This window comes from Bos indicus x Bos taurus, chromosome 9 (assembly GCF_003369695.1).
Source record: "Bos indicus x Bos taurus breed Angus x Brahman F1 hybrid chromosome 9, Bos_hybrid_MaternalHap_v2.0, whole genome shotgun sequence".
Taxonomy (NCBI): Eukaryota; Metazoa; Chordata; class Mammalia; order Artiodactyla; family Bovidae; genus Bos; species Bos indicus x Bos taurus.
Genome location: NC_040084.1, coordinates 43,931,258 through 43,958,947, shown reverse-complemented (window position 1 = coordinate 43,958,947; position 27,690 = coordinate 43,931,258). Strand labels below are relative to the sequence as shown.

Genomic DNA, 27,690 nt, shown 5'->3' with positions numbered 1-27,690 from the left:
TTTTGGGGCGGGGGGGGGGGGACGGGGGCGGGAGGAAGGAGTCCTTTATTTCCCAAGCAATAGCTTGAGGACTAGACAGCTCCGTCTTATTTCATAACATGCAAATTAATTGCTCTTTTTCACGTGTTCTTTTCAAGTAAGTTTTGTAAGCTTTCTAACTGGACCTAGGCCGAGGAACTCCAAGAAGTTTAGATCCTTTTTAGGTTTCCCTGAATTTAAGGAATGTGCGCCCCCTCACAAAGCCGCAGCAGGAAGGAGGGCGGTCTGGAGTCTTTAGAATACAATACAGTCCGAGTCTACGCGGAGGTTAAATGCCTTCAAAGGGAAGTCACGATTCCAAGTAAATGTTGAAATTCAGATACGGAGAGAGGAAGCTCTGGGCGCTCGCGGGCTGGGGGGAAAGCCCTAGACTGAGCTCGACGCGGCTTGGCCAGGTGCGGCCACGCCCCCTCTTCAGGCGACTGGTAGGAGTGAATCACGAATGGGAAATCTGCAAGCTGGGAGGGGGTAAGGGCCGAGCCGCCGGCCGGGTTAACACAGACTGTAAGCGCAGCCGTGACACTCGGCCCTCCAGTGTTGCGGAGAGGCAGAGCAGCGCGGCACCTGTCCGCGCCGGGAGCCGGGACGCGGGCGCGGGCGGCCGAGCAGAAGGGCACCGCCGCGGTGCGCGCCAGCCTTCGGCCCGGAGGGGACGCGGAGCACTGCGGACTGTTTAGGCATGAGCGACATTTATCTCAGATGTTGGATATTTGCTTGGAAAAACGTGTGGGTACGACCTTGGTAAGGAACTTGATCTTGTTTTTGATTCTGAAATTGATCTGAAAACTTCGCCCCCCCCCCCTCCTCTTTTCGGCTAACGTAGTCGCAGTATAAACCAGAAATGCTTCTGCTTTAGGGCACTTAGCACTGTCAAACATTTATAAGACTTTTTCCTTATGAATCATTAACCCTTTCAGTTCTAGGCATAATTGTCAGTTCATTGAAATTTCAATAGTGACTCCCGCCCACCCCCGTCCAACAAAAGTAACTATTCCGCGTTGGCTTAATTTTAAATTTTGGTTTTATTTTAACACTTATGTGGCATCGTGACTGTACATGTCGCAACTACGTAGACTTAAGCACGTTTGTTTCAGTCGTGACTGAGGGAAGGACAATTTCGCATCTGATTTTTAAAAAAGGGGGGGGTCATTATATTTAGAGAAGAAACAGAAGAATGGAAAAGCCACCCTGAAGGACTTGGACAGTGTTGTGTTTACATTCTAACGAGGACACGTTCTTACATGGAAATAATACCCTACTCCTTTTTAATACGTTCCTACTTTTTCCCCCAACACGTCTGTATGGGAAAACACTGCAGACGTTGTTTACCTTTTTACCCCCTCTCTCTCTTTGGAAAGCACTTTTCCTGCGTGTGAGGGGGGGATTTTCGGGAATACCCTTATCAGTTTACAAGTGGAAGCAGAGCTTGTCTTCTGAGTCTTCTATATTTGTTATAACTTTAGTTACAGTAAACTGTAGCCCATCAGTGACTTCTGGGAATTCGTACACTTTCAGATTTAAATGGAAAGTGCTATTTGTAGCTGAGGGCTCCTAAAGGAATTCTCTTTAGGGAATTCTGTTGAACAGTTTTATGTTTTGTTTTTGCTTTTTCAATCTGGCGTAAGATACCCACAATCAAAAGGAACTGTGGGGAGTTTGCCCCCTGCCCCCCACCCCCATCTTTCCTCGTCTTTTCCTATGGTCCAAATGATTTCTGAAAAGCTGCAGCTCAGTGATGCTGGCAGGATGCAGTCCTTTTCAGTCTTCCATGTGAGAGGATGAAAGAGATCGCGCTGCAGAGGGGGTGTGTGGGGGGGGTAAGTTGTTTTGAAAGTTGTTTTGAGTTGGGAGCTGGTGGGAAAGTTCAGTCTTCCCCATTTGGAAAAGGCAGGCTGGGTTCCGCTCCTGCACCACACGCGCTTTCCATTTTTAGCTTCATTCAGAGGCAGACAGAGCTCCTTCCTCTTCCTCTCCTTGTTTGTGACACTTTTCTGAGGCAGCTTTTCCACAGCGTTGAGGGTCTGGCGGCCATGACCCCAGGCGTCCTGGGACAGAGGACTGGGCGCCCACAACATTTTTCTGCTGTGAGAGGTAAAGCCTGGGATTGTTCGGAGGTGGTTCTTTTCTTTTTAAAACTTTGTCTTCCAGTGAGGTTGCCACACTCTTTGTTGTTGTTATTGTTGTTAAAGGATAGCATTTAAAAACCTTGCTTCTCCAAGGCAATCTTTATACGGCTTTTTGGCTCTTACTCAACTGTACCGAGCACTCTGCATCTGCTTTTAAAGTCTTCAGACGACTGTATTAGTCATAGCCTCTCAGAGGAGCCACGGGACAATGGGGATTAAAGGCCTTTCCCTTCTCTTCCAGGCTGCCCCCAAGTGTAGCTCCAGTGCTGTGAAGGTTCCAGGGTTGGCAGAGGGGACTGAAGGGACCATGAAAATGGACATGGAGGACGCGGATATGACTCTGTGGACAGAGGCTGAGTTTGAGGAGAAGTGTACATACATTGTGAATGACCACCCCTGGGATTCTGGTGTGGAAGGAGGCACTTCGGTTCAGGCGGAGGCTTCCTTACCGAGGAATCTGCTTTTCAAATATGCCACAAACAGCAAAGAGGTAAGCCTCTGGTTTCTTGCTGAAGAAGATTGGCACCTGATGCCAAATCTCCCTACTTGCCCTTGAGGCCTTGTATATCTGTGAGAATCTGTAAGTATCAGTAAATAATTGATCACTTAATTCACTTCTTTCATTGCTTTCTCTTGCCCTAAGTCTGTCCCTGCTTATTTTCTCCAGCTCTTGACTATTCCATATTAATCAGTAAACAGTTAAATTTTTTGGCAAGTTGACATATCTTAGAAAAGCCGAATTGCAGCATGGGGTGGGTGAAATTGTCAGCAGCTTCGAGAAAGTTTCCTGACCGCTCTGGACTCACTGGCCCTCATCACCCAGTACAATTGCTTTGGAGGGAGAAAACTTTTTCTTTGAGAAAAATGTTTTTCATGTTTCTTTTGTCTCCTTTTGGTCATGAGATGGCTTTAGTCTTTTTTTAACGAGCCAGCTTTATTAGCTGGGTTTCTAAAATTATTCTCAAAACCTTGACGTGTTTATGAACAGAAGTGATGGTGTAAATTGAGAAGAGGTTCATGTAAAAGTGTCCTCTGTCCGGATGACTTCAGAGCTAACCACTGTTTATCTGCAGCAGCTCCTTTGCTTTGGCAGGGCTGGCAGGCTGATTCCTTCTTAGCCTCTGAAGTGGGTACACTCTTTGTTGTTTCAAAGGGGTTGAAAACCCAGACTTGGAATGAGCAAAGGATTTGTGTTTACCCTTTTATATAATGATTATAGCAAGGCGTGATGTTTAGCTGTGAAAAAACTTGCAGAACCACCTCTTGTTTTGAGAATTCAGCTACTGCAGTTGCTCTCGTGGGTCGACTGCAGGGCTGAGTTGAAGGAATCAACCCCACCACAGACTTAGCACCACCATTCCCGTCACTCACTGTCAATCCTATCACTGCCTTCAGAAAGTCGTGAAAGGGGGCGATGGGTCTTTTGCTGTAGGAGTCCAGAATTCCATCCCGAGACTATTCATTAACAACCATGTCAAATCACTTTCCTCCTTCCCTAAGGAACAGTATTTGAAGGCGTTGAGAGCTGATTTGGGAAATACTTTGTCTCTTTCCTGTTGGTGTGTCTGAGTTTAGTGTTGTTAGTGAGGGGGTGACACAGCTGTCTAAAATTAAATAGAGCAACTCTGCTTTGGGTTTCATTAAAACTCAACTCCCCCCCACCCCCGCTCCCCGTTTTTCCTACTGGGAGAGAGGAGGCTGATTTCATAAAAAGCAAAATTTAAATTGTGTTTGTATGTGAACATTACCAAAAACTTGACCCCAGAAGTCAGGCTTAATTACACCTTTTTTGTGAAAGTAACACCCTTTTCTATAGAAAGTCTCTTAGTTTGTGGCCCATGGAATCAGTGTAGGATTTGTTTGGGTCTGTAAGGTTTGTCTGTGGCTTTAAAAACTGTAGCATTTTTTTCCCAGATCAAATTTGACCAAATACTGGTCTGTTCCCAGATTTTAATTGTGTTGTGTTGCCCTGTCCAGCCGCTTGGGATTAAAATCAAGACCTCTACTCTGGTTCATCCTTGCCTTTTAGTTCTGTAGTATTGTCCTCATTTCAGCTCTTAGCCTGTCTTTCAATTTTCATCATTCTATTTAAAATAATAGCTAAATAGAAAAAACAATGCCCTTAGATCATTAGTCCAAAGTTCAAAAAACTAGGCATGGACTTAAGGTGTATACTTGGAGGCAGAGCCAGACTTGGAGCAAAGTTCTTCAGACTTTCCAACTAATGCTTCTACATTGTGCTACACTGGCCCCTCTTGGTGTCACTGTGGTTTTATTTATCGTCTTAACATACTTCAGACCAATCCTTTCTTAAGCTTGTTTGGCGTTTTTTCACTGCATGTGTAACTCCTTATTTCGTATGTTCAGCACTGAAAACGCATACGGTACCTGTATTCCTAAGGAGGGTCCTTCAGAACAAACCTAGTAAGAGGCCAGGGTTCTTTTATTCTATTTTCTCCTATTTGATTTTACCGAAATGCTTGAAGAGAACAGTATGTCTTTAGTCCTTCATCATAAAAGTCAGCAGGAAACCAGCTTAAATGTAATAATACTGGCTTAAGCTCCCTCTGTAATGAGTGCCTGCTTTTCAGTTTCTCCTTCCTTTTTGCCTTTTGGAAAAGGACAGCTCCCTCAAGATGGTGAAAGAGAACTGTGAAATTGAGCCATTGAGAGTATGATAGCTGCAAACCAGTTCTAGGACAGGAACCTTCAGAATGGATGAAATGTTTACATTATCATTATTCAGTTCTTTCAGTCCCACAAGGCGTGGAAAGAGGAAAAAAGCCTTTGTACATGTAGTTTTTATCTGACCGATGTATCTTGCCCTTCTTTAAATGTTTTCATTTAAGTAGCAGAAGATGTTACATTATGTACTGATGTGCTGACATCCTGGGGATTTTTTTTTTAACAAGACCATTTTTCATTATGAATTTGTGCTATGTGTCAGCACCTTTTTCTTTTTTTTTTTTTGGTTTAAAAACAAAACATACAAACCGTATTTCTGATCTTGACCCTCATTTTTAGATTTAGTTTAGAATCATTTTGCACCTTTAATGAGGCTGTTCTTACTTCCTATTTCCAGAACCCAAACCAAATATAGATGTTCTATTCAAAAAAACTTTTAAAACTTTTTAAACTGCTGGGTTATTCTTTTAGGGGGATTTTCCCCTTGATCTCCTGAAATAATCTACTGTGAATACTTGAACACAGAAAGATTGATTTAAACACTTCTGTTCTAGAAGCCGTAGCCTGAACTGAGGTTGCTTGCGTTGAATTCAGAGGCTCTGTGGCTCTGAGCCTGAACTCCAGCATCATGTGGCAATTAAACATCAGGCCGATGATGGGGACTCAGTGTCCATTTTGATTGAAGTCCATTATTAAGTCATCTGTAAAAAGTATCTCGCCATAATATGCAATTCCCTCTTCACACTGCCTTTTATTGGGAGACCATGTAACCAGGCATTTCCTTTAATATAAAGATAATTAAGGAAACTTTCCAAAAACATCTCTTTCCACTCCACCCCCTTTTAAAAACAATGGAGTAAAGTGCAGGCTGAAGTCTTGGTTCACTGCAGAGCACTAACCATCTCAATGCAAATATCCTTGTATTCAAAATAGAATTTTAATCTAATGAGTCATTTCTTTTGAGGGGGAGGGGAAGAGGTAGCTAGTAATTAAAATGATTTTAATATAATTTGGGGTGAGGATACTTATCCCATCGTTAGACCTGAATGATATTTCTGCTTGAAACTCAGTGAGATTCATGTGTATTCATATATTCCTGAAGAGGGAATTCGCTTTAAAAAAAATTATTCTCCTTTCTATCAAACTTTGATTCAGGACTCCTAGTCCACCCGTACTAAGTTGTGACATCTTCATTTTGTGAAATGGAAAACAAGCCCTATTTTTTGTCTGCAGGTCTTGGACTTCAGGGTATGTTGTGTAACTGAGGCTGTTGATAGATCTGTAGGGGTCAGCCCAGCACAGAGCACACAGCTGGGAAGAGCGGGCAGGCGGGGAAGTGTGAAGGCCAGCATCCTCTCGCTGGTAGATTTATGGGAGGCACACAGGAGTCTGGGCCCAGCAATGATGCTTTAGGACCCTGGTCAGTTCCAGTGAAGTTTCCTTCCTGAGCTTAGGTGAACACATTCTTAATTAGTCCTTCTAGTTCTGGGAAATTCAAGGCACACACCAGGTTTCCCTACATTATGTGCTGGCTCCAAGGATAGAATGTTGTTGGTTGTTGGTTAAGATTCACATCCAAATCTTTCCAGGGCCAGAGGGAGAAGTATGACTTAGTCTCTTCCCATTAAAAACTACCCTGGTTCTGATCCCCGCTCTAGTTACCTGGCTGAGCTCAGGAGTCTTAGAGCTGGAATCTTAGTTATAGCTCTTATGTCCTCTTTGAATAATTTCTCAGATAAGGATCTGAGATGAAGGTGCTGATTGTGAGATAGGGTGCTGAACTGGGAATGGATAGAGATAGTATATGAGCTAAACGGTTCCTTCCAGCCTCAAAATTCTGATTTGGTGTCTCTGTTTATTCATGTGTGAGTATATAAGTACCCAAAGCTCTATGGATCACAGAACTTAAAATATTAGTGTTCTGTCTCACTTGTAAAGATAATCTGGTATTGAGGCTCTTTTATTTGTTTGGGACTTGAGGATTTCCGCAGACCTCCCTTTCCAGACAATTGTTCTCCTGTCTTGTCTGGTGAGTTGCATTTGTATGGCTATTGATGGCAGGAGCTCTTTAATGCCCTCTCATATCTTCGCCAGTGACTTGCCTATGGCTGCGCTCAAAGATGTTTGGTGGCGTATGTCTTCTGCAAATTCTTTTGTAGGAACAAGTTGCTAGTTGACTTCTTTCGGACCATAAGAAAGTGTTGTGTATTTTCTTAGTGTAAGATTGATAGCTGAATACGAAGCCCATTGGTTAAAGAATGGCAATTCAAGAGAAAAACCCTGACCTCGTTGTCATACTACTTGTTGGTAATCAAGCTCTGACTCCCAAGACATTGTCTGCAAGAGACTATAATTTAAAACAAAGTTGATAAACCAGTTGAGTACCTTTTTTAAAATTACTGCTTTAAAGTGGATATGTTGAAAATATCAACTGCTTATTATTGGCTCACCAGTGAATGCCATTATTTGTTTTTCCTGTTTGTCATTTTAATATTATGGAATAATCACTCAGATATGAATGCCAAATGATTTCTGTCATAAAAGCCGATTCCATGAATTTTTCAAATTCATTTCAATAATACATAATAAACAGTAACCTCTGAATAAGTCTACTTAAGCTTTAGGATGCGTTTTAACTCAAGGCTGTTATAAGGTACTCCGCAGAGCTATACTGCCAACATATACCAATAACGATGAACTGTTATTGAAAGGGCAGATAGATGTAAATGAGGCAGAGGAGGAGAATGAAATGAACATCTGCTTTTTTCAGCTCTTGCCAGAAATTCATAACGGACCAAAAATAACACTCTAGCTTACCAACCTTGTTTCAACTTGTGTTGGGTATAGGAAATTTTCTTTTTTTCTGTCTTTCCAGTCTCGGTATGCTCCATTGGCTTGTATATTGAATATTAAATTTTTTAAATTAATTTTTAAGTCATGTATATGAGAAAGACTGGTCTGTCACAAGTGTGTAGGTGTGTTCTATATCTTTTTAAACAAAGATTTCGGTTGTTGATGAGATTTAATGAAGTATCAGTGTATATCAAAACCAAAATCTTAGATTCCACTGCAAACATTTATTGATTCATATATAAAGGCCTACCATTTCAGGTGCACAATTAGAAAGGAGCCACCAGGGATAATAAAAACTGGAGATAAATATGTTTTTACCTCTCCTCTTGGTCCATATCAATAAGGCATTCAGTAAGTGATTTGTAGGCTGTTTTGGGTGAAAAGAAAATCAAAATGGGAAAGTGAGTGAATAAAAAACAAAATGTACTGCACAGTGTTGTAAAGGACTGTTACAGAGTTCTTTTGAATAATGACGAATTACTTCCTGATTCATGGTTGGTGACTTTTTTTTTAAACCCCACCCCCGACCCCAAGAAATTTACCATCAGGGAGGAACTGGTATAGTTAACATGTTTCTTTTTAGCAAGGCCCTCCAAAGTCAAATGTGTGATCCATCCAGTCTAACAAAGCCATTTCCTCAATCTTAGAACCCACAGCTCTCCTAGGTATAAATTCCATTTCAGAGGAAGACTTTTGACCACCGTTGAGCAGAAGATGCTAGAGAAGAGCAAAGTTACTTGAAAGAATTTCCTTCTACTAAAGAGAACTTACAAATTATAAAGAAAGAAAAAAAAAAAAAAAAACCTCATCTGGAATGAAAAAAATATATTATGTTTTGTTTCTGGTTCCTTAGGCCTTTGTGGAACAACCAAAGAACATTACTTTGGTTTCTGAGGTTAAAACTATTTTATTCCCCTTAAGCACACTGTGTTTATGGTTTGAGGGAGAAGAAGAAATAGGAAACTAGGAGTGGGCTAAAATGGTCTAACCTTGACTAATTCTGCAGTATTCGAAACTCATCCTAAAATGGAATAGTTTTACCCACTCTGTTCTTCTAGCATAAAAAGTATTAATAAAAAATACTGGACCCTCAGTCACCAGAGAACTAGACTATTATACTTGGCTGAATATTTATTTGCTTATCATCTGTGAGTTTAACAGATAGTCTTCCCCAAAAGTCAGGCTCGTTGTTAATTATGTAGGCACGATTAATGTCTGCTCTCCATAGCACAATTTTGTTATCATTGGTGGTATTACCATTTGACAATTCAACTCATTGAAATGAAAAGATCGATTCATATTTTACTGTTGAACTCACTGTTTCATATGTTTTACCCCCTTTAGATTACTGGAGTGGTGAGTAAAGAATACATACCAAAGGGAACACGTTTTGGACCTCTAATAGGTGAAATCTACACCAGTGATGCAGTTCCCAAGAACGCCAACAGGAAATATTTTTGGCGGGTAAGTAGGGAAATTTTTCCCAACTCATTAAGTATCAGGGGGAAAAAATGAAACTAAAATTGCTGGGTCACTTCCTTCTTCAACTGTCCTGGAGCTCCCCACAATATTCAGGGTCCTCACGGACACAGGGAATTCTAAGCAATTGTGACGAAACGGGTTAAAAATTCAGCCTGGGAAACACAGCTTGAAGGTAGTTGGGGTGAAGAGGTGGTCTGTGTGAATCTTAACTTTTTGCGATTCATTGGAGTTTTGTGATGAAAGGAAACAGTTTGCTGCTTGCTTCAAGGGTAAGTTCATTTGCATTTCTGTGCAAGGAAGTAGTAATGAGTCACCAAGTCTTAGATTTCACCCCTTCTTGATTTCTTGCTGACTTAACTTTAATTGAGTGGACGAGTAATCACAAATGAATTACCTTGAAAATAAATGCCATTTAGGAAGGATGGTACTGGAGGAATGGAGATGGACTACAAGACTCATCCTGTTTAAATGCATCTGTACCATGAAACTGCTGGATTTGACAGCACATAAGTTATTCCATAGTGTAAGGAAGATGCTTACAACATTCAAGAGGATAAACTTCCCTTTAACACCCCATCTAGTCAATCCAGTTTCCTTTGGAATATCACAGTTAGAAAAAAATCTCACAGGTGAACTAATTAGATGGAATCTTTAGGTAAAAGACCCTGGATGAGAATGAATAGAAAAAAGCAGACTGTTTTCCATTTGCCCATCCATCTCTCTGGATACTCCGTTTCCTCAATTAGAAAATAAATTTAAAAGCAATTATATGTATGTATGTATATAGACTTGCATAAAATGTACATGATTACTGGGAAACATTTATTGAAATTCTTTCAAGAAACAGTTGCATGGTAGCAACAAAAACTGTATTGTACTTACTTGTTTAGTCGCTCAGTTGTGTCCTATTCTTTTGTGACCCCATGGACTATATAGCCCACCAGGCTCCTCTGCCCATGGGATTTCCCAGGGAAGAATACTGGAGTGGGTTGCCATTCCCTTCTCCAGGGGATCTTCCCAACCCAGGGATTGAACCTGTATCTCCTGCATTGATAGGCGGATTCTTGACCACTGAGCCACCAGGGAAGCCCATATTATACTTATTCTGGTCGGATTTACCTAGAATGCTTATATTTTTTGGACAAGTATTTTTATAAAAGACCTATAGTTTGTGATCACCCAGAAGCTGTTCCTAAGAAACAAGCTTTTAAAAAAAAAAAACAGGAAGTTTTGTATTTTAAGAAATCTACTTTACTATTTTCTGAACAAAAGAGATCACTGAGAAGTTTCCACTATGAATTGCATGCTCAAAATTTAATAATTACTCATACTTAAAATACATTTAATACCTGACTAATAATGGGTAAAATGTGAGTGCACTTTTGCCTTTATTGCCAATAAGGTCTTCTGAGAAGTGAGCCATAGATGTTTGTAATTCTTGAGTCTAAGGTCTGAATTAAAACAATCCAGCATAAGTGTGGTTAATGCATGGTCCTTTCCCAAAAAATGACAAGAAATATTTAAGAACCTCCTATCTCTGTCTCAGTTCCCTAGTTTATTGAAGATCCACTCTAAGTAGCTGAAATGCTTTCCCTGAGAGGATTTATTTGAATTTGGTCCTTCACATGCAAAGGACACTGTAGGAGATGACTCCCCACATGTTAAAAGCATCCCGATTTTGTTGGCAGGAGTATGAACATCTGTTGTGAGGAAAGAAAAAGTTTCATGCAAATTACACAAAGAAGAGAAGGGATGTTCAAGTTGAGAAACCAGTGACATTTCTTGTAACTGTGCTATGAGTCAGCACGTTTTTAATCTTCTTGATAATATATGGAAATAAAGTGAGGGTGATAGGCAGCAGTGTTCATCTGACGTATCATTATTTTATTTTCTTGTGTGTGTGTGTGTGTGTGTGTGACTTCATGGCATCGACATTTCTGTTTTTAAATGAGGATACAGTAAATTGTAGTCTGTGGAAGACTGACTGGAATCAACATACCCGTAGCTTTAGAAAGCAGTTTCCGCCCAGCGAAGAGTGCAAGAGCGATGGAACCCCGTGTTCCTGGAAGTTTGCACATCAGAGTAAACAAACTTGAAAACCCCTCTTGATAGCAGAATTCACCCAGCCTTGTTCCATTTTCTCTTAACAAAACACACCGCAAAAGCTCTCATAAGCTGCTTTGATGAAGCCACATGTATTTCCCCCTTCACAATTTACAGGAAGTTACTCTTAAAAGAAAGTGATTCTGGTGTTTACTGCCTGTGTTAAAGGGACAGAGTTCCTTTTTGTCTCTGATAACGTTTGAGCGAAATACAGAAACACTTTAGAGATTAACATAGTCAGTATGTGACTAAGAACAAAGCAATGACCTGCTGTCCGGTTAGAGCAAAACTTCTGCTGTGAATCATGCCCTATGACTTGGAGCCTCCAAGTTGCAGAAAACGAGGTACTGCTTGTATATGTGTAAGGATCTTTCTTAAGTCTTAAGATGAGATGGGTACATCTTAAAAAGAGGGAAAGAGAAACTTTCTGGGGAAGGTAAAGGGTCTGTTTATAAAGTCGTTTCAGTAAGACTTTACCTTTTTACCGAGTGGCCTGAGGATATCTGCTAACCAGAAGTAGTAGTAACTCTACGACAAACTTTGAATTCCTCATTTTGTATTGCTTTTAAAGAACAACACCGTTTTTTCCTCTTCTTCCAAAAACAAACCCTAGGGCTCTGTGAGTGGTGTCTTAGCCACCCCCCTCACAGATAAGAGGGTTCCCTCTCCCTCCCTCAGCCTTGAAAGAAAAGCACAAGGCCGAACACATTCATCAAGAGGAAAAGTGACTTCTCAGTAGACTGTCAGATGCTGGCTTCTGTCCCAGTGTTCACTTTGTTATGGCAGGTGAAGTTCACCTTGGCCCCACCCAGCGTTTCCACAAAAAGGCAAAGTTCCAAGTATTCATATGAACAAGTGTTACTGCTGGACTAGGAGGCTTGGGGGTGGAGGATGTTTGCAGAGTTTAAGCCTTGGGCGGGGGTGTAGGAAACGGGCAAGTACAGAGGCCATAGAAAAAGCTGAGAGACTCAGTTTGACGTACTCAGTCGGGTTGGTCTAATACCTAGTGACTCAAAGCATTAAAAGTCAGAATGATCGGAACTCAAGCCAGCCGTGCTGCCTGTGCGCCATTCACTCTGCTAGCAGATGGAGTACTAGGTGCGGCAGCTCCTTAAACGAAATCTTGGGTTTCGTTCTTCTGTAGGTTTTCCCCAAACATGAAAAGACCCTAAAACTGAAATGGAAAAGGTAACTGATAAAGCGTGCCTCCCGTTTCCTCCCTTATTTCTGCTGATTCAAGACAACTCCGGCTAAACTGATTTCCTTTTCTAATGAGGCAGTCAGGGACCAGAAATCACACTTGCCATGTGCTGGCAAGCTTTCCATTGCATTGGGGGCTTTATTTTCCACGTCTCTCTTCTCTTTTGCGCAGATCTATTCCAGAGGGGAGCTTCACCACTTCATTGATGGCTTTAATGAGGAGAAGAGCAACTGGCTACGCTACGTGAACCCAGCGCACACTGCCCGGGAGCAGAACCTGGCCGCCTGTCAGAACGGCATGAACATCTACTTCTACACCATTAAGCCCATCCCTGCCAACCAGGAGCTTCTTGTGTGGTACTGCCGGGACTTTGCAGAAAGGCTTCACTACCCTTATTCCGGAGAGCTGACAATGATGAATCTCAGTAAGTGGATTACAGAAGAAAAAAAAAATTAAAAATGCCAGTAATGTCAGTTCTGCCCCTTTGCACTAATAACATGTTGTTTAATTACATGGCTTCATTTGATGGGCCAAGTAGGTGGCTTAAACTCAGCACTGGGAAGAGAAAAACAATTTTTTTCAGTCTCTATTCCCTATAATGAAACTTGATCATTTAAAAAATACTAAGAGCAATTCTGAATGTACAGGAAGAAATAAAGGTCCAATGTTAATCTGTCCAAAAGGGGGCAGGTAGGATTATATTGTAATAGAGATTAGTTCTGACATGCCAAGGATGGAAGGTATAGTTCCTTGTTTGTGGTAATTTCTCAGTGCTTAAAATAAGCTTTGAAATGTAGATGCACATTTGGTTATCAAGTTATGGTCTGATGCGAAACATAATTGTTTTAGAAAAACTTGGAGCTATAATTTTTTAAATCTTATTCGAAATGGATAACCCTGAAGATTTTATATCTTCGCTTCCTTCCTTATGGTAAAAACCTAATTATCTGATCTCCTGATCGGTATTACAGTAACCACCTATCACTTTTATCTTAACAAATTTTCAGTTCCTTAGGTTTATAAGCTTTTACTTTTCTATTGGTTAAAGTTGCTGTCGTGACCTCTCTGCAAAGGGCTACTTTGTTTTAGTCATTCTCAAGTGATCTCTAGGAATGATGTAAGATTTACCATAAAATTCCAACCTGTTGTAACTATAGTTGTATATTCTCAGACTGCTTTTAAAGCAGGTTTTTAAAATCCTCTCCTTTTGGTTTCAGAGTTCGGCATCTAAAAGCTGAAATTTTTGTAACCTTTTGTTTTGATCTCATTTCCAACATAAGGAGAAGTTGGAAGAACAGTACAAAGAATTCCCAGAAACACTTTACCCAGATTCATCAATCATCCATATGCTGTCCCATTTGCTTTATCTGCAGTCTAAATTGTTTTAGTTCACATTTTGGCCTTTGAGACCTTTGGGATGAATGTTAATATTAACATAAATTAGAATTTGACTTAAATTTTTAGCCAATTAACAAACCAATTACTTATCCTAGTCAGGCATAATCCAACTCTATAGCTATTTGGTACTCATCCCAATGATCTCCCAATGATCTCAAGACTATATTTGTAGTTTTCTGAAAAGCTGAGGCTATAAAAGCTTAAAGACCTCTACCATAATATCTTTACATTTGTGTTTGTGGTCCTTATGTACACACATATAGTTACCCTTGAGGTTTGGGGAAAAAACCTTGAAATGTTTGGAAACAAATTGGCTTCCAGCTTGAGCATAGTAGGTATAATCAGGTCCTGGCCAATGGTGGTGGGTCTTTTCCCTCATCTCTCTAGCACTTGCAAGAGTCCCCATTATATCACTAGTACCCAGCATCCCAAGAGCCCTTCTGCTCTTCCACCCTCTGTAGGTGCCAGGCCCAGTGGCAAAAGGCAACTTACTCTCCAACAGGCCATCTCCCAGGAAAATGTGCTGCTGCTTCTTGAGGGTCTCCTCACATTCCTTGAGCTTCATCATTCATGGATTCAGAAAAAAGACTTTGATTTTTTGTTTTCTTTGAACTGTAACTCCATTTTAAATGACCCACCTTGGTGACTTTGCAGTAACTACAAAGCAGTTTTTTCACATACATCCCTCACCTTCTTCCACACAAAGAAAGGTCCCAAAGGCCTTGAATTTTTATTCCCCAACAAAAGGCTTCAGCACAGAATTTTCAGGTTCAAATGGTTATTCTTTAAGCTCTGAAGGAACAATCATGTTCTCTATGAAATGACACCTTTGTTCCCTCAAATATCTGTTGATGTTTATGCAGAGTTTTTTCTAAATGGTGGTTGAACATTTTCAGGTACCCACTCACTGTCCAGTATTCGTAGTACAGAATGAAAGTTCACAATAACCAGTCACAGTAAGCCAAGACTCCTGCTGCCTGTTGTGAAACCAGTTGTCTAGGTGTGGTAACTGATGATTGAGATGCTGATCAGGAAAATTTCCACTATTTCATCAGGTCTAAAAGGTAGATTGTGTCTTCAGATGAGTTGTGTTGGGTTCCATGTTTCATGCACAGTAGAGGCCTGTGTCAGAATCTCTGTGAGGGCTTTAAAATGGCAGTGATGGTTCAGTTGGTAGAGTTTTGAGGAGAACAGATTTGAAGAAAACTGAAGTCAAGAAAAATAAATAGCCAGAAATCACAAATAGTTATTAAAAAAAAAAGGAGTAGGAATTATTAGGTTTAACTCTTACTCTCCCAAGGTTGTGTGGTTTTTTTTTGGTATTTTTTTTTTCAGTCTATCTAACTAACCCATCTAGAAAACAGTTGACCAAATTATAGACTTCTAAATGTTAATCTGCTTTCTCAGTTTCAGTTGAAAACAGACTTTGTTTTGCCTACTGCAGAACTTCTAGGTTCTTTCTTATAGTCTTGGGGGTTCTTATTATAGATCGAAAATGTGAGTCGGCATAATTAAGCCATTCAGAGCCTTCAGAAGCAGTTCACTCTTGAAATGACTCCGTCCGCCTACAGCCATTAAAGAATTAAGAACAAAAACAGATCTTGATTTTCTTTTTCAAGTTAACTCAAGCTGCTGCTGAGTGGGAGAGTCAGAAATGACACCAGCTCCACTGATTACTCAGCTACTGAAGGATGGTTTTTTTTAATATACCTTCATATAGACTCCATGAGGGCTTCCCAGGTGGCACTAGTGGTAAAGAACCCATATGCCAATGCTGGTAGATATAAGAGACGCAGGTTTGATCCCTGGATCAGGAAGATGCCCTGGAGAAGGGCACAGCAATCCATTCTAGTATTCTTGCCAGGAGAATCCCATGGACAGAGGAGCCTGGCAGGCTGCAGTCCATAGGGTCGCACAGAGTCGAACACGACTGAAGTGACTTAGCACACACATGCATAGATTCCATGATTGACACTTTAGAACACCTGAGGGGGGCTGACATTGCTCTCCAGATATTGTTTTTTTTAATAGGAAATAAATGTGTTTTTATGAAGGTGTAAGATAGTGAGCATTTATCGTGGAGCTATGATACGCTAAGTACACTCTGCTCAGTATTTTGCATAGAAAATAATAAATTCCAACTTTTCTTGTTGTTGGCTCGATTGTTAGCTTTGCAGCAGTTCAATAATTGGATTATGGAGGTGCTCAGCAATAACACCTGACTATAAATAGGAGGGCAGTGCTATGGACAGATTAAAACTTCCTGCTTATAACTTTAATTTATTCAATATTAGAACCCAGAGAGTGTGGAAGCTACTAGAAAAAATTAGGAGACTCAGATGTAATTTGCCACATAACAATGGCAGAAAGTTGTGATGGTGAAGCTTCTGTGTTTTCTTTTTTTTTCGGGTTACGTCTTTTTTTTTTTTTTTAACCTGAGCCTATATGGTTGCCTCCAAATCATTCTTTTTTTGCCTCAAAATCCCCTCCTGTGGCTGAGATGCCTTGCCTATCAGTTTTCCAACTTAGTTGTCTCTCTTCTTCTACCATTTCAGCTTTAAAAAACAAAAGTGACAAGTTGAACTTCCTGCCTGCTGAGCCTCACTGAAAGACTGATATTGGCCTGATAAGGGGGTATTTATTTTGGTTTAGTGGCCTCAGAAATCCCTCTCCCTCAACAAGCTTTCCATCACTGCCCCCATCACATCTTCCCTGATAGTGTCTGGGCTGTGTTTATTCTGGGGCTTCGGGCTCACCCGGGAGTAACTGATAACAGCCAGCAGAGATAACATTCTGAGGGGGCTCTCAAACTGGAACCGAATCCCTCAAGCCTGTCAGCCTAGAGAATGGATTTGAAGAGTTCAGACTCTGGAGTCCACAGAGTTCATTTCTAGACCTATCGGGTATCAAGCCTAGAGTTCTTCCTCCATTAAATCAAGCAGGGACAACAAAATGATGCTTTTACGGAGGCTTAGCAAGGTCCCCCAAGCCTGTCCTCTTCTAAGGCTGAGGCCAAGAGCTCTCCTGATGGCATCTATACAAACCCACAGCTGATCATCTCTCCCTACACTGAGGGCAGGTGTGCAGGCTGGAGTGCTTACCAACCAACAACCAGAGCTCCAACCAAGCAGCTTGTATTTTACTTTTGGTTTCCAGGGAAGGCTGAGCAGGGAGTGGTCGGTTTTCCCAGCTCTGGGTGGTTGGTGTCTTCCTGAAAGCATCTTTCGTTCTGCGTGTTTGGAGGGAGCAGTGCTGGCCATGACCTGGAGAACCTGTCGTAAACAGGCTCTGTTTAAGAGCATTGCTGCTGTTCCTAAACAGTCTGTTTACCGAGTAATAATATGCCATCTTTTGGAATACGTGTGTTCATCTTCGCTGCCTGTTTTCTTTGGTGCTCTAAGTAATTGAACTGGCTCGAAAAGTGCCATTTGTGGTTTGGCAGCGATGACTATGTAACGCCTTGTGATTCCGGGGGACAGCATTACTGGGAGCCTGGTGAGACCCGGAGCCTCAGTGAAATTCTGGTGTTGTCAGCAAATCCAGAGGAAGGGTTTGCATCACCTTGCTAATCTGTTTGACAGAGGCAGTTTGAACAGGATTTTATCAAATTCGTATTAAACAAGAATGGAGGTGAAAATTGATGACTGCTTATTACTTGAAATGAGTCTTCATCTTTCACATCTAGTTCACAGGGTGTGCTGATTTCCTTTAGGTAAACTGTGACTTTTATTAACCTGTGACACCCCGCACCCAGTATTTCGTGGAGGCACGCTCCTACTCTAGGTTGAACAGGACTGTTCTATCATGAGGATTTTACCAGTGGAAACAGTCATCCAAACGATGTTATTCATTTGACTGATGCCACCGGTGACCCGGTTTTGCTGAGGAGGAACTGGAGTGGCATGAGCCTTCCAGAATGAGTGGGTGTTGAGAAGCCAGGTGGCCCTCTTGGGGCAGCTGGGGCTCAGGTTTGCTCAAGGAGAGAGCAGCCTGGGCAATGTCGCTTCAATTTTCTGTCTCCCTCTGAGTAATCATCTCCCTTTCTTTATTTCAGCACAAACCCAGAGCCGTCCAAAGCAGCAGAGCACTGAGAAACATGAACTGTGCCCAAAGAGTGTCCCGAAGAGAGAGTATAGCGTCAAAGAGATCCTAAAATTGGACTCCCACCCTTCCAAAGGGAAGGACTTGTACCGCTCCAACATTTCACCCCTCACTTCAGAGAAGGACGCGGAAGACTTCAGGAAAAACGGGAGCCCGGAGATGCCCTTCTACCCGCGCGTGGTGTACCCGATTCGCGCCCCGCTCCCGGAAGACTTTCTGAAAGCACCCCTGGGATGCTACGGGATGGAGCGGCCGCCCTACATCACTCACTCCCCCATATCGTCCTCCACGACGCCCAGCCCCTCGGCGCGCAGCAGCCCGGACCGGAGCCTGCAGAGCTGCAGCCCGCACAGCAGCCCCGGGAACACGGTGTCGCCGCGGGCCCCCGGCCCCCAGGAGGCCCGCGACTCCTACGCCTACTTGAACGCCCCCTACGGGGCCGCCGCCGAGGGGCTGGGCTCCCTAGCCGGCTACGGGCCGCCCACCCACCTGCCGCCCGCCTTCATCCCCTCCTACAACGCGCACTACCCGAAGTTCCTGCTGCCCCCTTACGGCATGAACTGCAACGGCCTGGGCGCCGCCGTGAGCAACATCAACGGCCTTAACAGCTTCGGCCTCTTCCCGAGGCTGTACCCGGTGTACAGCAGCCTCTTGGGCGGGGGCGGCCTGCCTCCCCCGGTGCTGGCGTCCGCCTCGCTCCCCAGCTCGCTGCCCTCGGAGGGGGCGCGCCGCCTGCTGCAGCCCGAGCACCCCCGGGAGGTGCTGGTGCCCGCGCCGCACAGTGCCTTCTCCCTCCCCGGGGCGGCCGCCAGCCTGAAGGACAAGGCCTGCACCCCCACCAGCGGCTCCCCGACAGCCGGGACCGCCGCCACGGCCGAGCACGTGGTGCAGCCCAAAGCTACCTCAGCGGCCGCTGCGGCCCCCGGAGGCGAGGAGGCGGTGAATCTCATCAAGAACAAAAGGAACATGACTGGCTACAAGACACTCCCCTACCCGCTGAAGAAGCAGAACGGCAAGATCAAGTATGAGTGCAACGTCTGCGCCAAGACTTTCGGGCAGCTCTCAAACCTGAAGGTAGGCCTGGCTGGCGTGGTCACCCCCTACCCCCACCCCACCCCCACCCCACCCCACCCCCACCCCACCCCACCCCCTACCCCCACCCCACCCCACCCCCACCCCACCCCCTACCCCCACCCCACCCCACCCCCACCCCACCCCACCCCCTACCCCCACCCCACCCCCACCCCCGATGCGCGGTCTTTCCCCGGGAGGGCACACAGCGCGCCTGGGTACTTAAACCTCTTGCAGGTTGTTGATTGCTGTTTCCTCCGTGTAAGACCCAGGCATGGCATCGTGGGCCAGGCAGCTTGGGACCTGTTACTTCCCCTCCCCCCAGTATCTGCTGATTAATAAACATCTGGGGTTTGGGCTAGAGGATCAGTGTGGAGTCCCTGCTTAGGCTGTGAGTTTTCTTTAGCTCAGACACGACAGAGTGTTCTGAAGCCCACATTGGAGTTTGATTTGTTCTAAGACTTCACCTTGATGCTTAAGAGGTTTGCATCCTAAATGCCCGGAGTACTTGAGCCGGGATGTTCACTCTTACAGCCTGCAGACTGGGAGCCAGGCTAATGTGTTGTGGCTTCTTCCCAGGTCCACCTCAGAGTGCACAGTGGAGAACGACCTTTCAAATGCCAGACGTGCAACAAGGGCTTCACTCAGCTCGCCCATCTGCAGAAACACTACCTGGTACACACGGGAGAGAAGCCACATGAATGCCAGGTGGGCAGTGTTTTCTGGGTAGAACTTTCGACCTTTGTACACAGTGTCTCAACAGTCACCCTCCTGGTGTCCTAAACCAACATAAGAATTCTGCCTTCCTTTGGCTGCTGATGAGATGACACAGCCGGCTTCCACTGGGTGGACAATGGTCGGGGAGGGAACCACCACCCTGTGGGAGCGTCCCCACTTCGCCCTATTCACCTTGCGCTGCGGTGAGGGGCCACAGGGAGTTTTCTTTCCCCTCCCAGTTTGTCCTGCGTGGGTGGGCAGCTGGCACCTCCCCTTGGCAGCTCTTAACCTTCTGGTCTCCATCCTCCCTTCTCTGCCTCCCTCCCCACACTGCAGGTTTGCCACAAGCGATTTAGCAGCACCAGCAATCTCAAGACCCACCTGCGACTCCACTCCGGAGAGAAACCTTACCAGTGCAAGGTGTGCCCCGCCAAGTTCACGCAGTTTGTGCACCTGAAACTCCACAAGCGCCTACACACGCGGGAGCGGCCCCACAAGTGCGCCCACTGCCACAAGAGCTACATCCATTTCTGCAGCCTCAAGGTCCACCTGAAGGGGCACTGTCCTGTGGCCCCGGCCACTGGGCTGCCTCTGGAGGACCTGGCCAGAATCAACGAAGAGATTGAGAAGTTTGACATCAGCGACAATGCCGACCGGCTGGAGGACATGGAGGACAACATCGACATGACCTCTGTGGTGGAAAACGAGATTCTGGCCGTGGTCAGAAAAGAGAAGGAAGAAACTGGCCTGAAAGCGTCTTTGCAAAGAAACCTGGGAAATGGACTGCTCTCAGGGTATAACCTCTATGAGTCAACAGAGCCGTCCCTCCTGAAGTTGCCTCACAGCAACCCACTACCTCTGGGACCTGTAAAGGTCAAAGAAGAAACAGTCGAACCTATGGATCCTTAAGATTTTCAGAAAACAAAAGGTGTTTTGTCTTGTTTCTTAACTTACGACTTGGCGAGTCAGGGTGCCTGTCGCAAGCGCTTGTACATAATTCCAATTCTGCAAAGCTCTCCCTGACGGCAGATGGTTTCCCTCACCTCTCTGGAATTAAAGAAGGAACCCCAAAGTTACTGAAATCTCAGGGCATAAATGAGGCAAAGACAATATATATACCTATTATATATACTTATTTACACCCCATCTATATATTTGAACCTGTTGTATTTTGAATATTTGTGTGAATATGTTTGCATAGCCTCCCCATTGCTAAGACTATTGCCTAGCCATAATTATTTTTTCAATGATAATCCTTCATAATTTATTATACAGTTTATCATTCAAAAAGCAATAATTAAAAAAAGTTTACAATGACTGGAAGAATTCCTTGTAATTTGAGTTAAGTGTTATATTTTTGTCTGGTGGCCATTCTTTGTAGATAATTTCTGCACATCTGTTTTAAGTATCTTAAGATTTAATAAACAGATACATTACTTCAAGTCAACCTCCCTCTATAATAATGGTTTGAAAGTGAGGTTTGAGTATTGCCAAAGTTAGGCAGTTGATGTGTTCATTCATAGGATTATATTATTTGAACAGCCTTGTATCATTTGAACATAATTTGGGGGTATGTTTGCAGAATTACCCAGTAATAGGTGGAAGAAATAAAAACCTTGTATGTTTCTGTAGAGAGTTCAGCATTCCTGCCCCCAATCACAGATTTACCAGAAAGGTGATAAGGCGTTGCCAGTCTGTCTCCCTCTTCAAAAAAACAGGGTTGTCCCATCCCCAAAGTCATGTGACCATTTGCAGTGGCCATGAGACTTTAGCATCCCAATGTATTATCTGAAAATGTGAAGAAGACAAATGCCATGTTTAAAACCACTGCAAAATGTTTCCAAAGCACAGGTGGTTTTGTATGGGTGAGGTCTGGGGGCATGAGTCCAGGTGTTTTTGTTGTTGGTCTTTTGTTATTACGTCAGAATTGCACAAGCATGGTGCTCCACCAGGAAGGATTTGAGTTAGATAGGCTCAGGCCACACTTTAAAAACCAAAAGCCAGAAAACGGGTATTCTCGTTGTCTTAGGGTCAAAGCGGGTAATGAACATTCCTGTCCCCAACACATCAGTTGTATTTGTTTTTTCTGTGCAACTCAAGACTTTTCCTCAGTATTTGTGTTTTTACATTTTATGGTTAATTTAATTGAAGAAGAAAGGGCATTGCAAAGTTGTTCAACAACAATTACCTCATTGAGTGTGTCCAGTAGTGCAGGAAGTGATGGCATCTTTAATGATTTGCTACTCGAGAGAGCACGTGTGCACCAGAGAGATGGAATGCATCCCATTCTGCCTCGTCCTCTGCTAAGCCCAAAGATAACACGTTGGCATTCAAGGTGTAGCGGACAATGATGTATATTTATAAATCTATTTATACCACTATACCATGTATATAGAATATATTTATAACCACTTAAAATTGTGAGCCAAAACATGTAAAAGATCCTTCTTTTCCTAATGGCAAAAAAAAAAAAAAAAATCAAACCCTTTCTGACTCTTTGCTTAATTAGCACTCGATGACCTCACAATTACATTGGTGAGCTTGGGCACCCCCTTGGTATTATAAGAGATCCTAAAATTTTGGTGCAAAGGTGGGGACTGCATAACAACCAGGGAGAAAGAGACATACCTTTTTTAACTATTAAGGACAATCTAAGATGGCTTTTTTTTTTTTTTTTTTTGTCACATTCTGATGTGGTCACACCCAAGTCCCAGAAATAGAAATCCCATCAACCACTGTAACTTTTCTCTCTTCCTCTCCTTCCTTCTTAAATAACTGATGGATCACTAATCAATCTGGTTTATATATTCAGCATTTTGGTCTGTGGCAACTAGTATCAGCCTACAGAAGAGAACAACAAATGTAGGATAATCCAGGGAAACCTAAGAGCCTTACTGATCTGTTCCTTTAAATAATGAAACTGACAGTTTTTTCTAATATTTTTTTTAACAGTGTTTGACAAACAGTCCTTGATTATAAGTAAACCAAAGCATCATACTGACACTGACATCAAATATTTTCTATTCCCCATCACTCATTTGTTCTCTTTTTTCCCTCTCATGCTTTCTCATTAGTGGAAATTTTTACTGAGACCTGCACAGTGGCTTGAGACCCCGTAATTCTCTACCATCTGACTTTCCCTCTGAGGCCTCTTACATGTGAATATTGAGCCCACAATCAAGAGTGGTTTTGTTTTTTTCTTTCTTCTACTCAAAACTGACCAAAGTTACTGGCTTTTTACTTTGCTAGAACAAACTATCTTATGTTTACGTACTGGTTTACATTGTTATTTATGTGCAAATTGTCAAAATGTAAATTAAATATAAATGTTGATGCTTTACCAATGCTTGTCTAATGTCTTGAGTGGAGGGTGAGGGAGCAACACCTTAGCCATACTGTAAGGGTGGCCTTAGAACAAATTCCGAACGTGACACAATTTGCCTCCATCCTGCTCATGTCCCCACCCCCATCCTCCGTGCCCCATAGAGATGATTCCCTAGTTTTCCCACCTCCGTTGGTGACTGCATTTGTCAGTGATCTGACAGGGTTGATCGCTTGCCTCTCATAAATCGACAGTGTAAGATCTTTGTCTTTAATTATGGGCCATAAAAATGTCCTCTAAGAAAAGCATTTCAAGCATGAGCCAGCTATTGTTTGCTTTTCTTGGACTTTTTTGTTTGTTTTACTTAGTTGATGGGCAGTGGGGTGGTAGCGAGGTGAGGAAGACTTGGATTAAGTCCAGAAATGCCATCCTAGCCTTGATCCAGGATGTATGTGTGTGGACCCAGCCAGTTCATGGGTGAGGGGCTCTGGGGAGCCCTGGGAGCCTGAGGAGCATTTTACCCATTGGTGGCATTATTTTTACTTCAGTAGCCAACACTCCACAGGGAACCATAGGGAATACTTCTGCATAGTTTTTCTGCCCTATGTGCTACAGTATTTTTTTCCCCTTCACATTTTAACTCAGGAAGTAGATTTGCCACTTGTGCAATTTAAAACAAATTTCAAGAAAGCTGTTTGACAGGCCTCTGGGCATTTTTAGTATGAAGCCCAGGAATCACAGTAGCCTGGCCATGTGGTCCCAAGGGTCATGTGTTGGGAATGGATCTACTTGTTTGTCCACTGACACTCCAGACACTAACCTTTCTCCAGTCACAAACAAAAAGCAAAATTTGAGTTTCACTTGGTAGACATGAATAGGAGAGATACTTATAGAAAAGTGTTAGTGCCCTCAATGAAAAAAAAAAAACCTAAAAGCCCTTCACAAATGGTTTTCATGTTTGCCACTTCATCCATTAGCAAGTTCATGGTACCATGCATGTTAAGAAAATAATGTTGCTTATATTTAGACACTCAAAACTGCCCAGTGTTTTTTTATGTTTCTTCTTTATAGTCACTTAAACATCTGTGCCAAGAATTTGAAATGCTGCCAGCATTTTACTGTGGAGTTAAGAAAACCAGACCCTATTGTCATAAACGTGCCAAATGGTGCTGGATGCACTACTAAATTCTACAGAACCATTGTGGTAATAATTTTTCAAAACAAAGCCCAATCAGATCCAGAGTATAACAGTTACTACCATTAATCATTGTTCTTTACTTGGCAAAACATACCTTTTTTTCTTGAGAGTTATATGTCTTGAGCACACTTGTGGACTTAGCTGTTTAATGAAACATTACATGAGAAGATATTCACTAGGAGCTCAAGTCTCCCCTGCCGTCATCTACCCTGCTGAACAGAGACTTCAGGCAGCTGTTTGTATGGCAAGGCAAAACCAAAGAAGCCACCTTTTTAAATCTTTCCTTAAAAGCCCTGTTCAGAAATGACACATTCAATTCTCTACTGTAAGAAAATACATAGAATATAGAGTTCCATGGGAGCTTATAAGGACATTTCTAAATTTTTTCCCTTGGGGGACAGAAAACCAATTTAGAACCTTTAAGTTTGTGTAAGTGAACTTATTCCTTTATGTGTGTGTGTGTGTGTGTGTGTGTGTGTGTGAAGCCTTCTTTAAAAGAAGATAATGGGAAAAGGCCAGAGCAGAGAAATGAAAGTAATTAGAGGCACATGCTGGAGGATTTCTAATGTTTCTGGGATAATCTGGTCCACAAAGGAAGGCTGCACCACAGAGGGTGGCAGCTAAAAACGTTAATGAATAGAAGCGAAGTTACATAGAATGGGATCATTGAACCAACTGAAAAGACACTTCTATTTCCTTTATGAGACCATAGAGTTCTTTGTCCATAACATGTCTGTTTCATTATCAATGTCTGGCCAGAAGAAATCAGACCATTCTGAGCTCTTCTGGGTATCCAGCAGCTGCAAGAAATGTTTCAGTACACATAAGCCTCCCATCACATCCATTTCTAAGTTTCATGTCCTTAGGACTCCCAAGTCCTTTTGCTTAAAGTGCTGCTGACAGCTGCTCCTTCAATAAGTGAGAAGTGATTTTAATCTCAGTATAGCTTTAATCATGTAATTTAGGCCCAAAACATAGCAAAATTCCAAAAAGTTATTTTTAAGCTGATTTACACAAATACTCCTCATGCTCAGTTTCACAGAATACTATAACAAACCCTCTCCTGGTTTGTTCTTCCTTCCAGGTTTGATAAGTAATGAACCACAGTTAGTCATGTACACATTTCCTCCTCTGAATTTGAGACAGAAGCTTTTGTTCAGCATAAATGTGAGCACAACCACCTTGCAGTTTTCTACTACCCCCATCAAGAAAGAAAGAGGAAGTGACAGGTAAATGCCAGTGGGTGGTTTGGGTAAGAAATTCTCCAGTGTGTTAACAAAAGGAAAATTGTCCTCAGGGAAATGTGGCACAGCTTCCCATCTTTAGGTAATCTGAAGGATTTGTATGTGGGTTATGGCAACCAGTGTTCCTCCCTGGATGAGGGGCAGAGCAAAAGAAACAATTAAACCATTAACAGAAGGGACTTTGGTTTATATGATAAAGGTGAACAGCCACCTTTAAGGATGGTAACACAGTGGGTCCCTTTTGGGGGAGGGAGGAAGTAGTCTCCTTCCTGGGATGGCCTAGAGATGAAGAGCCAGCTTGTCTAAAAGCACAGGATAGGCAAGATGCCTGGCAAGCCCTTCCCATGCTTATAATTCAAAGACTTCCATAACCGTGTAAGTGACGGTGCACCCGGGGACAGGACAGAGCCAAGGCTCTGGTGGAGAACTTAAGTCTCCTTAATGTTCCGGAGGCCTCGGAGGAAACTGTGCATATCAATATGTAAAACTCTATAGAAGACAGATCTGGAGAGCTCGTCTCATCCAGAGGAAGAGTCCATGATACCAAGAAATGAACTGTGCTGTTACGTTTTGTGAAATATTTGAAAATGTATTTCCCATTTGAGTCCTTCCCAGGGATTCTGCGAGGGGGTGGAAAATAAGACAGTGCCACTGTGACCCGACACCCGGCACTCTGCAGAGGAGCATCCAGGCTAGCAGCCTGCCAGCGCAGTCCTGTCTTGGGAAGAGAGGGACTATCTCCATCCTCCCTTCTTCCACAGCAAGGCGGCCCTGGAGTACTATTCCCGTCCATGCAGGCAAAGGAAGTAGGATGAAGCCTTATCCCTTTCCATGGAACACTTTCTTGCCGCCTCAGTTTTACGATTAACCTGACAGTGATCTGCAGTGAGACTCACCATCTAAAGATCACGAACTGGGTGACTTCAGTCCTTCTTCGGTGCTACCCAGGCCAGAGTCTAAATATACCCCCAAGGTGGGAACTGAGATTATGAGCTCCTAGTCTGCTGGAAAGAGTGAACCAGAGATTTTCCTAGTTCTAGTCCTGGTTCAGCTGCTACTACCTGAGTGCTCTCAAGAAAGTCCTAGAATTTCCCTGGGCCTCAGTTTCCTGATCCATAAAATGAAGGAGTCATTCCTGGGCTTTCTTTGTGCTCTTTCGGAAGTATTACATCTCTTAATATGCTAAGATTCCATCATTGTCTCTTTTTTCCTTTCGGTTTGTTTCCCTTGGAAGTCTGTTGCTATAGGCAGTTATTTGTAATTTAGAGAGCAGATGTCAGAGGAAAATGGAAATGAGGGACAGGCTTGTACGGAAAAAACTATTGTGGCTTCTTTTGGCAAAAGAGATTCGGCTCACAAAGGTCCTGCTAATTTGTGAGAATCATGAACTTTCCCCAGGAATTAATATGCTCATCTGAAAGGAATCAAGATTCTTTTAATGGAAATAATGGCTTGTGCTTAAATCAAACCTCTGCTCAAGTGAAGTACCATGAATTCTAGGATGTTTAGTTTAGTGGCTTTTTGTTTTTTCTTCCACATCTTTTTTTTTTTTTTAATGCCAAGCCTTACTTGCATGAAGAGTAAGAAAGATTTAAGTTTGTTGCTGCAAAAAGGAAAGAAGATAAAAAATATGGGAGCTAAAGAAGACAAAGCCAACCAAGAGAATCCAAAAAGACGTTGAAAGGAAACATTCTGTTAGCAAAGCAATAGAGGCCTCGATACTGTTCTAACGGTTCAAGGTTTAAAAAAGGGAATAAAGACAAATGAAGCAGTCAGAGGGAGGAGAGGGAAAGGTTAAGCCAAGACAGAAACTGTGAGTAGATAGATGTGAAAGGGGCTGAAAATAAGTGAAAAGTGAAAAATTGCTTTATGAATAAACCGTTAAAAAATAGTGAGTGAAAAAGCAATCGTGCTTCCAGTTATTACTGAATCACCCGCTGGTGGCAGCCAGAGGCTGACCTGAGCTGCGACTCCACGCTTAACCTACATGCAGCAGTTGGTGCTGGGCTGCTCCTGTGGGCGGACACCGTTTTCTACTTGAGTGTCAGTTTCACTGTGATTACTTGCCGTCAAGACGCATGTGGCCCATTTTACCGCCTTGAACACCAAAAAACATGACTTGGTCATCTCTCCAACCTGCTGACATTACA

General features: G+C 43.0%; 1 protein-coding gene across 3 annotated transcripts; it reads left to right on the top strand.

Moving 5' to 3' along the window:
- Positions 1–214: 214 nt before the first annotated feature.
- PRDM1 (PR/SET domain 1) lies at positions 215–23,116 on the top strand. 3 transcript variants are annotated; one of them, XM_027551308.1, is made up of 7 exons: positions 215–780; positions 2,407–2,655; positions 9,048–9,167; positions 12,661–12,913; positions 17,942–19,062; positions 19,639–19,767; positions 20,113–23,116. In XM_027551308.1, exons 1-7 carry the CDS (start codon positions 739–741, stop codon positions 20,683–20,685), a joined length of 2,487 nt encoding a protein of 828 aa, XP_027407109.1. In that variant the 5' UTR covers positions 215–738; the 3' UTR covers positions 20,686–23,116. The 3 variants fall into 3 exon arrangements, with proteins under 3 accessions (XP_027407109.1, XP_027407110.1, XP_027407111.1); XM_027551309.1 differs by lacking the exon at positions 215–780 and adding an exon at positions 1,908–2,130; XM_027551310.1 differs by lacking the exons at positions 215–780; positions 2,407–2,655; positions 9,048–9,167 and adding an exon at positions 10,290–12,476.
- Positions 23,117–27,690: the final 4,574 nt, after the last annotated feature.

Coding starts and splice junctions, on each gene's coding strand:
- PRDM1 (XM_027551308.1), top strand. CDS start 739: ATGTTGGATATTTGCTTGGAAAAACGTGTGGGTACGACCTTG. Junction 2,656..9,047: donor ATGCCACAAACAGCAAAGAG/GTAAGCCTCTGG, acceptor TACCCCCTTTAG/ATTACTGGAGTGGTGAGTAA. Junction 9,168..12,660: donor ACAGGAAATATTTTTGGCGG/GTAAGTAGGGAA, acceptor TCTTTTGCGCAG/ATCTATTCCAGAGGGGAGCT.